Here is a 12,277-nt window from a genome sequence, read left to right on the forward strand (position 1 = left end):
GTTGTAAGACACCAATAAAAGCAAATTTGAAGCCTAAAATCATAAAATTTTCTCCTCATTAAGCAATTGACTGCCATAACACTCGAGATGCTTGTTAGGTCTGGATACACCTGTGGACAAACAGAAATAATGTTTTAATTGAATGTTTTTTAATAATGATCAATTAATATATTCCGATATGCAGCAGGAAAGGATTTTTTTAAATAGTATTCCACTTTTTCATGGCATACATTGAACAGCTAAGTCATTAAAAAAGCTAAGATTAAATCATAATAGCTATTTGTATAGTGGACTCTGCATTGAAGGAGTGTTTTGCTATTTAAAGAGATGGTTGCTACACACTCTACTGGTCTGGCAAGCCTTTGGATGAAAGACGCCTCTCTGGTGTAGGCTTCATGGTCAAGAACTCCATTGCCTCCAAACTCAAAAACCTCCCGACAGGCCACTCGGACCGGATCATGTCCATGTGACTCCACCTTTAAAACAAGCGTCTCATCACCCTCATCAGTGTCTATGCTCCAACCCTCCAGGCAGAACCAGCAGAAAAGGACAAGTTCTACACTGACCTGCACAACCTCATTCAACGCACCCCTACAGCCGACAAGGTTGTCATCTTTGGCGACTTCAACGCTCGCGTCGGCAAAGACTCAGAAACCTGGCCAGGAATCCTGGGCAAGCATGGTGTCGGCAAGTGCAACGACAACGGGCGCCTCCTGTTGGAGCTCTGCGCAGAACAGCGGCTTGTCATTACAAACACCCTTTTTCAGCAGAGGTACAGCCAGAAGACTACCTGGATGCATCCCCGATCCAAACACTGGCACCTCCTGGACTACGTCCTGGTGAGAGAAAGAGACAAACGAGATGTGCTACACACCAGGCTCATGCACAGCGCGGAATGTCACACTGACCACCGGCTGGTTCACTGCAAGCTCAACCTTCACTTCAAGCCTAACCCCAGGAACAGTAGAGCCCCTAGAAAGAGGTTCAATGTTGGAAACCTGCAGTCAGAAAAAGTCAGAGGAAACTTCCAGGCAAACCTCAAAGCAAAGCTCGACGATGCAATCCGCCTCACGGACTCGTCCCCTGAAACCCTCTGGGATCAGCTGAAGACTACCATACTGCAATCCACTGAAGAGGTACTGGGCTTCTCCAGGAAAAACAAGGACTGGTTCGACAATAACAGCCAAGAAATCCAGGAGCTGCTGGCAAAGAAGCGAGCTGCCCACCAGACTCACCTTACAAAGCCGTCCTGTCCAGAGAAGAAACAAGCCTTCCGTCGCGCATGCAGCCATCTTCAGCGCAAACTCCGGGAGATCCAAAATGAGTGTTGGACTAGCCTTGCCAAGCGAACCCAACTCAGCGCGGACATTGGCGACTTCAGGGGTTTCTACGAGGCTCTAAAGGCTGTGTACGGCCCCTCACCCCAAGTCCAAAGCCCGCTGCGCAGCTCAGACGGCAAAGTCCTCCTCAGCGACCAGATCTCCATCCTCAACCGATGGTCAGAACACTTCCAATCTCTTTTCAGTGCCAACCGCTCAGTCCAAGATTCCGCCCTGCTCCAGCTCCCTCAACAGCCCCTAAGGCTAGAGCTGGATGAGGTTCCCACCCTGGATGAGACATATAAGGCAATCGAACAACTGAAAAGTGGCAAAGCAGCAGGTATGGATGGAATCCCCCCCAGAGGACTGGAAGGCTGGCGGCAAAACTCTGCATCTCAAACTGCATGAGTTTTTCAAGCTTTGTTGGGATCAAGGAAAACTGCCTCAGGACCTTCATGATGCCATCATCATCACCCTGTACAAAAACAAAGGCGAGAAATCAGACTGCTCAAACTCCAGGGGAATCACCCTGCTCTCCATTGCAGGCAAAATCTTCGCTAGGATTCTCCTAAATAGAATAATACCTAGTGTCGCCGAGAATATTCTCCCAGAATCACAGTGCGGCTTTCGCGCAAACAGAGGAACTACTGACATGGTCTTTGCCCTCAGACAGCTCCAAGAAAAGTGCAGAGAACAAAACAAAGGACTCTACATCACCTTTGTTGACCTCACCAAAGCCTTCGACACCGTGAGCAGGAATTGACTTTGGCAAATACTAGAGCGCATCGGATGCCCCCCAGAGTTCCTCAACATGATTATCCAACTGCACGAAAACCAACAAGGTCGAGTCATATACAGCAATGAGCTTTCTGAACCCTTCTCCATTACCAATGGCGTGAATCAAGGCTGTGTTCTCACACCAACCCTCTTTTCAATCTTCTTCAGCATGATGCTGAACCAAGCCATGAAAGACCTCAACAATGAAGACGATGTTTACATCTGGTACCGCATGGATGGCAGTCTCTTCAATCTGAGGCGCCTGCAAGCTCACACCAAGACACAAGAGAAACTTGTCCGTGAACAGTTGCCCATTCAGAGCTAGCTCTTCAGCGCTTGACGTCCTGTTTTGCGGAAACTGCCAAAATGTTTGGCCTGGAAGTCAGCCTGAAGAAAACTGAGGTCCTCCATCAGCCACCATGACTACCAGCCCCCCCCCCCCCCCCATCTCCATCGGGCACACAAAACTCAAAACGGTCAACCAGTTTACCTATCTCGGCTGCACCATTTCATCAGATGCAAGGATCGACAACGAGATAGACAACAGACTCTCCAAGGCAAATAGCGCCTTTGGAAGACTACACAAAAGAGTCTGGAAAAACAACCAACTGAAAATCCTCACAAAGATTAGCGTATACAGAGCCGTTGTCATACCCACACTCCTGTTCGGCTCCAAATCATGGGTCCTCTACCGGCAGCACCTACGGCTCCTAGAACGCTTCCACCAGCGTTGTCTCCGCTCCAACCTCAAAATTCATTGGACCGACTTCATCCCTAACATCGAAGTACTCGAGATGGCAGAGGCCGACAGCGTCGAGTCCATGCTGCTGAAGATCCAGCTGCGCTGGGTGGGTCACGTCTCCAGAATGGAGGACCATCGCCTTCCCAAGATCGTGTTATATGGCGAGCTCTCCACTGGCCACCGTGACAGAGGTGCACCAAAGAAGAGATTCAAGCACTGCCTAAAGAAATCTCTTGGTGCCTACCACATTGACCACCGCCAGTGGGCTGATATCGCCTCAAACCGTGCATCTTGGCGCCTCACAGTTCGGCGGCAGCAACCTCCTTTGAAGAAGACCGCAGAGCCCACCTCACTGACAAAAGACAAAGGTGGAAAAACCCAACACCCAACCCCAACCAACCAATTTTCCCCTGCAACCGCTGAAACCGTGTCTGCCTATCCCGCATTGGACGTCAGCCACAATCGAGCCTGCAGCTGTCGTGGACTTTTACCCTCTCCATAAATCTTCGTCCGCGAAGCCAAGCCAAAGAAGAAGAAGGAAAAAAAAAAAGAAATGTCACCTCTTCCTTTTTGAATGGATTTAAGATTATTTGGTCCAATTTGAACAGAACTACTGTATTTTCATTTTTATAACATGCACATGCATAAATGTGCATTAAAATCATAAATTATTTAAATATTTTTGTATAATATAATGTGCATACACGTATTGTGCAGATGTAGTGTTTATTCTAAATTCTAACTGACAAAAGCAATTTTCATATAAATGAGACATGAGACAAAGCACATACCACTATCTACCACAGTTAATCTCCTGCAATTAACACCCAATCAACTTTTCCCAGAGGTGTCAATTGTCCATTAATTTAGATAATATCCTGGTAACACATTAACAAATATCAAATAAATCACATAGGGGCTTCAGAGTGCCTGGTTTGTAAAAAACGCAAATAACTTGTGCATTACATGTGAGCGTTTTTTAAAAATATATAAGGTACTCTGGTTCTTGGTGTATTAGGTAATAGAGTCTGACTCTACACTGACCAACCATACATTATACATCAATTCTATATTCTACTTTTTTTATTTTCCTGAATTCTCCAACTCTTCTTGCATTTTACTCATCTACTTTGGAGGCAATATAAAGTTGTTAATTAACCTTTGGTGTTAAATTCGGCCTGTGGTGTATCTCCTCAGAATAAAACTACAGCTGAACAAATGAGCTACACAAACAATCTTTAATTGCATATTACTAGCAGGAGTGGGGAGCATAAAAGAGGAGTAACTGTTGCCACTTGTTTCTTTCTGCTGTATCCATTCAATTAATTCAATGTATTTTCAAGGTTGCATTCTCCATGTGCAGTGATGTTGGCTCGGAGCATCCCCCTGTTCTTGTTAAATTTTTTACTATATCTTTTGTAATTGACTAAGCAGGTGTGGTTACATATCTTTGTAACTGAGCAAACAGTTATAGTTGCACTGTATTGCAGTTTTGATAACATAATGTCTGGCCACTTTCCTTTGTCTGTTAATGCTAACAAACTTATGTCCCTTGCACCCTTACATTTTCCTGCCCTCTCCTTCAGTAATGCTGGGATTGGGGAAGAAGCCTAAGCGGACAGTCACATATGCCTGGCTGCTGTTCATCAACTTCAGCTTGATGTTTAATATGATCATTCCTCCAGAGACTGTGTAGAAGCTAGCCTCGCTGGGACTGGACACTCCCTCCATAACAGGATTCTTGCTTTCCTAATGGAAAGAACACAGTTTGTCCATGTCGGTAACAGAACATTAAGCACCATCACTTGAACACTGGAGCACTTCAGGGCTATGTTCTCAGACTGCTACTAACCCACGACTGCATCGTCAGATCCAGTCCAACAATGTTATTAAAGATTGCAGGTGACACAACAGTAACAGACACAACACCTCATTAGCAGCAATTGAGTCAAACTACAGAGAAGAGGAGAAAAATCTTGTGATATATTGCAAGAGTAACAACCTGAGTCTTAAGACGAAGGAGATGATCATAGACTTCAGGACAACCATGAATGACCACCTGCCACCTGCCACAATGTAACAGAGTTACATTGGTAACTCTGTTGTGGAGTGAGGGTAAAGCACCAGATTCCTTGGATTTCATTTAACTAATGACTTAATGTGGACTCTCCTCATTTGTCAGGAAACCACAACAGCGACTACACTTCCTGAGAAAACTTAGAACTGGGTAAAGTTCAGGAGGATGATGATTGAGATGAAATGCTTTAGATTTTCAATATTGAACAGAAAAATATTTCAAGAAAAAATATGTAGTGAAGGATATTATTTCAATTGAATTGTTTGTTTTTTCTCTATTCTTCATGAATTTTGTATGGCCTCGAAATAAATATGGAGGGCAATGAAATTTACAGGAAATTAATTCCATAAATGCCAGGGAGTAGATGTAAAAAATTGTTATTAAATTCATTATCTTTTTCACTGAAACAATAGTTGTGGGTTCAAATCTAATTCTGGATATTTAAGGCCCATGTACTAGTCCAATACCTTAGAAAAGCTGCTAGAATTGTCTTATTTTAAGTAATGCCCTACTGGACCTGTCTGATAGACATGAAATATACTTTGGTGTTATTTGAAAAAGAAGGGAGTTATCCCCTATGTTGTAACTATGTTTATTTCTTAAGCAATTTCACAAAAACTGGCAATGCTAGACAATTTTTTTCAAAAGGCTTGTTTCCTTAAAAAAATTAGCAATCATGATAGACAACTTCTAGATGAACACAGATAATTTAAGATTTGCTGTATTATGTAAGAAATTGGAGAAGCATTAAATTAACTTTTATTGAATTTAATTGCATAAAAATGCTGACACATTGCATTAGTTTAATTGACCTAAAAATGTCTTGCTGTTGATTTTCATTTATACTCAGCATCTGATGCCTCTCGTGTCAGTGTCCAACAATAGTCAGCCACCATTGATGGATTCCAGTTGCCCTGATACCACTTTTCCATCGTCACAATGTCCTGGTGAAACCTTTCACCTTGTCTGTCACTGACTGCACCAAGATCAGCAGGGAATAGGTTTAAGTGTGAGTGCAGAAAATGAATTTTCAATAACATATTGGACATAAAATATGACAGGGTATGATTAAAAGAGTGGTTTTCAAACTTTTTCTTTCCAACCCTTACTAATACCAGAAAAACCTATGGCATAGGGATTACTTAAAATGGTATGTGAGTGGAAAGAAAAGGTTTAAAAACCACTGAGCCATTGGCTTGTTCTGTCCAGTGTTGTCCTTCATTCATGCATTTTCATGAAGGGGTCAACAAAGATTTCCAGTTTCTAGCAATCTTCCACTCTAACTCTCCTTTTATTGCATGATCAATCTCATTCTGACAATTTTGGAATTTAATCTCGGGTGGTTCAAGTTTGATTTGCTTGGTATTTTCCAAATAAACATCTCCATCAAGGAGGCTAGAATGTTGTTTCTAAAATATGGCATTTTACATTTAAATTACTTTTACTTTATTTTCAGAATCTTCAAGTAAAACAGCAATAAATCCACCTAGCTCAAGATCTGCTGCCCCCCGACCACCTCCTAGCAGCAACCGCTTCAGTGATGATTCACAAAGCAAAATCTCTCCTCCAGAGCTGCCAAGAGTTCACCGACCTTCATTACCAGATCTTTCAAGCTCATCCCGCCCCAATAGTGGTGGAGGTTTGAGACACAGTGCATCAGCACTGCCGCCACCACCTCCAATTGGAAGACGTACAAATCCGCCTCCACCACCTATGCACAGCAGCCAAACTCATTCCAGTGGACCGTATAACAGAGAAAAACCTTTGCCTCCGACACCAGGTCAAAAGACACCATACATTAGAGATGAACCTCCTGCCCCTCCATCAGTCAAGCCTCCTCCATCACCAATGAATCTCAGGCTCAATAGTATTCAGAGCCAACCTTTGCCACCCCCTCCTCCACCATACAGGCAACCACCCTATGTGCATAATGATCCTTCAAGCCCTGGGAGTGAAGCTGCCCCCGAACTCCCACAAAGACACAATTCATTATCGCGGAAGTCAGCCGGTCCAATTCGGGGAGTTGCTCCTCCTCCTCCTCCTCCTTCCCAAAACCGACCATCACCACCTGCCAGGGATCCACCAAATCGTGGCACAGGTAAGAACCTTGTTCACAAGTAACAGAATTCATATGCCATAGATAACTCAAAAATTGGTACTGAAACCCATTTTCTTGATGATTTATTGGATTGTTGCCATGTATGTTAAAGGAGCCATTCAAAAATTAGCTGGTCTTAAAATCAGGCTTTCTTGCTAGATTAATGTTTTGAAAATTCATATCATCTTAATGCTGATTGAGTTTATCTTTCAAAAAATGCATGCATGTGGGCATGAATAATTTAGAATCAAATTAGAAGATAATGAATTTGGCATATTTTTCCAAGTACATATGCCCAAAATTCTTACTTGCAGCCAAACAGATAATTTGCTTTTAAAAAAAACTTCCAATAGTTTACATTACTGTATGGAAAGATATAAACATAAAAGGTAATATTCACAATTTGAGTAGTGCAAGAAAAAAAGAGATTTCAATGGGGCTGACAGATGACTAACCATTGGAATTTTATTTTTACCTTGATACACATTAGCTTCAGTTGATGTAAAATTTAATCAAATATCGTCTGGTTTGGGCTGCGGCAGAAAGAGCTCCAGCATTAGCAAGATATTAGTGAGTAGGTACCACTTGATAGCATTTGCTGATGAAATGTGTTCCCATAATGATTTAGAGTCGGCTGATTTGATGATAGTCAGCTGGATTTATCCTGCTTTCTGAAAACAAGGCACAAGGCTTACCTGATGAAAAGGTATAATTTTTGTAACTGTACTGGAGTGGCACAACAAGATCTGGAGCACAGGTTTTCAGTCGCTGGCATTTTGTATTGTCTTGTTTTTTGTTGTTTCTTAATATCAAATGGAGTGAATTGAATTTTCTAAAGACTGACCTGTACTGGCTAAGATCTCAGAATGAACCAGCGGTATCATCTAAAATCAAGCCTAAAATCAAGGTAGAATTTTAGGCTGAGCGTGATTGGTGAACATTTCAGAACGTTTAATGAATGGTGAAGTAGATTTTAAGTTGCAGATGATGCCTGCAGGAACAGGAAGAGAAAATTGTCAATTGAAGCTGTGTAGTTTATTTATAGTTTTGAAACATGCTGCCTTGCTGTGTCGCTCCTGATGGCTGCTTATTCAATCAGGAAAAATAAAATCATAATAAATTTCTCACAGGTTCTTTGTTGTATTGCCTTATGAGACTAAGAAACATTACTTATTTGTACAACTTAAGGAAAAAAATAGCTGAAAAGATGCTTGAGTGAAAGATCTGATTTGTGGACATGTCTTTAAAAGAAGCAATTGAATGTAATTCACCAGGATGATTTCAGTATGTATAATTATGGTTAAAAATAGACTAGAATGTTGACAAGTTTGAAATGAAATGGTTTAAGGACAGCTTGATAGATTTTCAAGGTTGTGATGGACAAGTTGCGTTGGACATATTATAGGACGAAGATGCAAAATAATTTATGGTACAGCTGAAAAAATGTTCTTTAAACTGAGGCTGACTACAAAACAATAATATTGTTACTGTCTCATCTAAAAGCTTTAAAAAAGTAATTAGTTAATAAAGAGGAACACTAATGGTATATGAAATGCAATTGTGCAAAGGCTTGAAATTGGTAAATTAATGTGTCATAAAGCAACCACATTTACTTGATGAGCTTTGTAGCCTGTTTGTCAAGATTCTTCATTTTCAGACTTCACATTAGAGGTTGTTTTTTGCAAAAATCACTAAAGATGAAAAATGCCTTTATGGGTGGTGATAGTAATTGAATTATTTAGCAGATAAATGGATTGTATGCTGATGTAATAATTTACTTAAAAGGAGGGTATGTTGAAACCAATGGGATAGTTGAGGGGCAAAATGATGACAATAGGTTAGTTGAAGGCAACCTTTTGCCACTGGCAGGCAAATACATACCAGGCATTATAGAGTTACAACCAGCCAATTGTTACTGAAACTAGGAAGCATTCCTTGTGGCAAAAGAGGAATGGAGATGTGTTCAGATTGATTTAGTAATCCAGACAGAAAAAAAAAAGGACTGTTTTCCTGCAAGTGTAGGAGATTGAGAGGGGGTCTTTTTAATGTGGATAAAAGTATAAAGTTGAAGAGTGACAGTGTTTCCTAGAGTAGGAAAATCTAATACTAAGGGGCATAAAAATGAGGATGGGATTTAGAAGGGACGTTAGGCGACAGTTCTTCGCTCAGATGGTGATAGGCACAGACAAAGTAATAGAGGCAGGTATGTTAGCTTTCCTTAACAAACATAGATAATTTCATGGATGAGAAGGGCCTGGACTAAATATGGCCAAGTGTGACTAAAGCAGTATGGCACGCTGTTTGGCACGGACAAGCTGGGCCTGTTTCTGTGCTGTATGACTTTATAACAGATGCCAAAATTCAAATCCCATCACAACATGGTGTCATTTAAATTCAGTTGATAATCTGGAAGTTGTGAAAAATGACATCAGCCAGTTATAATAATGCTGACTGCAGAGAAGCAATTCCAGATTTGTTTCATGTCATTGATTAATTAAACACACTCAAATGGCCGAGCCAGTCTCTCTGGAAGTGCTGTATATGCTGGTCTGGCCAACAGTGCTCTGATCTCAAATGGGTGGGGAAAAATATGTATATAGCTTTGACGTACAAAAGAATTTCAATAGTGAAAATCATCCAAAGTCAAATCTATTGACCGATTAAAATTAAAGGACCTTAAACTCTGAGTAGAATTGGATCAAAATCTGATATTGAAAGGTTAATAATTTGCTTCACAAGTTCCAAACTTTGAACAGGAATACTGTAAATAATTCATGCAAAGGAGTGGATGAGTTTTACATGTTTTCCATGGCTTAGAAACTTTGAACTGTTAAAGAAACAGACCCAAATTTGAATTACAGCATTGATTCTCCAGAAGTCTTGCTTTTATTTGCAGATTTTTTAATCTTTGAGTTGGAAGGTTTCACATGTTGCTATGCAGATTTTTAGAACCAATTTCATTGCAGCTTTAATAAATATTGTGACCCAGACACTGAATACAAAGATCTATCTCCCTTCCACTATCCCTGCTTACACTAGATACAATTCCTTCAGAAAGTTGCTCTACAGTTTCCCAATTAATTATTCTTGTTCTTGGTTGCATATAATGAAGATGATGCTTATAGTTATTGTTGTGATGTGTTTAAATTCCACAGTTACGTAATGGACTGCCAGGAGCTTTGTTTCTGTGGCATGCTCTCGGACCTGGACCTATATTCACCCCATACCTACTCAGGCCTACTTTCTAGATGACCATCAGAATCGGGAACCTTTTTGCAATTCTACCCTAATATTTAAAGAGAGGCTTCACCTTGGGCTTTGTGTCATTTGTTTAACTCTGTTGTTTTCTTGTGGAGCTATTAGGAATGTTGGGAAGAGGGTGTACGAGGAGAGATCGTCATACAAATAAAGTTAATGGATTTTTGAAATTATTCTTTTTTTATATTTTATTTAAAGTTTAAAATCGCAAAACGTAATGTTAGTTTCTACAATTTAATACATATATAATGTGATTAATCATCTTTATATTAAAAAACCCCAACCTCCTCAATCATCAAACTAATACCCTCCCTCCTCCCTTCCCCACCTCTTTCTTTTCTTTCTTCTTTGGCTTGGCTTCGCAGACGAAGATTTATGGAGGGGGTAAAAAGTCCACGTCAGCTGCAGGCTCGTTTGTGGCTGACAAGTCCGATACGGGACAGGCAGACACGATTGCAGCGGTTGCAAGGGAAAATTGGTTGGTTGGGGTTGGGTGTTGGGTTTTTCCTCCTTTGCCTTTTGTCAGTGAGGTGGGCTCTGCGGTCTTCTTCAAAGGAGGTTGCTGCCCGCCAAACTGTGAGGCGCCAAGATGCACGGTTTGAGGCGTTATCAGCCCACTGGCGGTGGTCAATGTGGCAGGCACCAAGAGATTTCTTTAGGCAGTCCTTGTACCTTTTCTTTGGTGCACCTCTGTCACGGTGGCCAGTGGAGAGCTCGCCACTTGGGAAGGCGATGGTCCTCCATTCTGGAGACGTGACCCATCCAGCGCAGCTGGATCTTCATAAGCGTGGACTCGATGCTGTCGACCTCTGCCATCTCGAGTACTTCGACGTTAGGGGTGTAAGCGCTCCAATGGATGTTGAGGATGGAGCGGAGACAACGCTGGTGGAAGCGTTCTAGGAGCCGTAGGTGGTGCCGGTAGAGGACCCATGATTCGGAGCCGAACAGGAGTGTGGGGAGAAAAAGGAGATCATTATCTAGTATATAATCACTTTTAGAACTCTAAAGCTTCTTGGCTGCAGGAGCGGCAGTATCAGAGAGTTCATATTTTAACATCAATACTTTTCAGATATGGGCTGCAAATTTTAGCAAAGAAAAAGTATTTATCTCTCAAATTATATGTAATATTTTCTAAAGGAATACAGGCTTTCATTTCATTATGCCATCTTTTCATCCCTAAAATTGAATCCGATTTCCATGTAATAGCTTAACAATTTTTAGAATCCGCCAATGACAAACACAAAAATTCAATTTGATACATATTCAATTTCAATCTTAAAGTTGTTGACTTACTATCTCCTGGTAAAAACAACATTGGGTCAAAAAGTAAACTTACTTTTAATATCTGCTCTTAAAAACAATTTAATTTGCAACCAAAAACTTTTAACCTTAGGACAACTTATTGTTATATCATTATTATTATTATTAATATCATCATCATCATCAGACAGGTGTAAAAGGTAAGATTTCAATGAAAGCACCTCTATACCAGAATAAACTTTTTTCTTTTACTATTAAAGTTTGGAATCAAATGGGAATTTAAAAAGTTGAAAATTGTTTTGAAGCAGGGAAATTTTTGTCTTTTAACTGCATGAAAGATACATTTCAAATCCATCCAAACACTTATTTTTGTTAACATGAAGTTAAAATAAATTATTAGAACAATTGGGTCATGATTTAAAACTACCTAGACCACACATGTCAAACTCAGGCCTGTGATATAAATTATATTTGGCCCACAAGATCATATCAAATATGTATTAGAGCTGGCCCGCTGGCCGCCGCGCCAGTATAGCGCATGCACAGTTAATGCTGTAAATCCCAGAATGCTTTGCAAATGCATTGGCTCTGTCCCGTCAGCCCGCTAATCGCCCCCACCTCCTCTCTTTACTTTCATCAGCATCTGTGATCTGTCGCCCAACTCACATGTAATAAACCCCTTACGAAAAATGGCCAAACGAAAGACAGAAAACAGGACCTTTCAAGACAGGTGGGAGGCAAACTCT

General features: G+C 40.9%; 1 protein-coding gene and 1 long non-coding RNA gene across 8 annotated transcripts in view; one reads left to right on the forward strand and one right to left on the reverse strand.

Moving 5' to 3' along the window:
- The window catches only part of LOC138750121 (WAS/WASL-interacting protein family member 2-like), a 114,232-nt gene that overhangs the window by 85,544 nt on the left and 16,411 nt on the right, over nt 1-12,277 (forward strand). For all 7 annotated transcript variants that reach the window (XM_069912253.1, XM_069912254.1, XM_069912258.1 and 4 more), the window contains one exon: nt 6,372-7,013. In XM_069912253.1, the coding sequence (XP_069768354.1) occupies nt 6,372-7,013 (642 nt within the window). The remainder of the gene's footprint in view (nt 1-6,371; nt 7,014-12,277) is intronic.
- LOC138750122 (uncharacterized) overlaps nt 10,898-12,277 on the reverse strand; it is a 38,512-nt gene continuing 37,132 nt past the window's right edge. The window contains exon 3 of the long non-coding RNA XR_011349080.1: nt 10,898-11,167. This is a non-coding gene — a long non-coding RNA (uncharacterized lncRNA). The remainder of the gene's footprint in view (nt 11,168-12,277) is intronic.

Source organism: Narcine bancroftii (assembly GCF_036971445.1).
Source record: "Narcine bancroftii isolate sNarBan1 chromosome 12 unlocalized genomic scaffold, sNarBan1.hap1 SUPER_12_unloc_1, whole genome shotgun sequence".
Lineage (NCBI taxonomy): Eukaryota > Metazoa > Chordata > Chondrichthyes > Torpediniformes > Narcinidae > Narcine > Narcine bancroftii.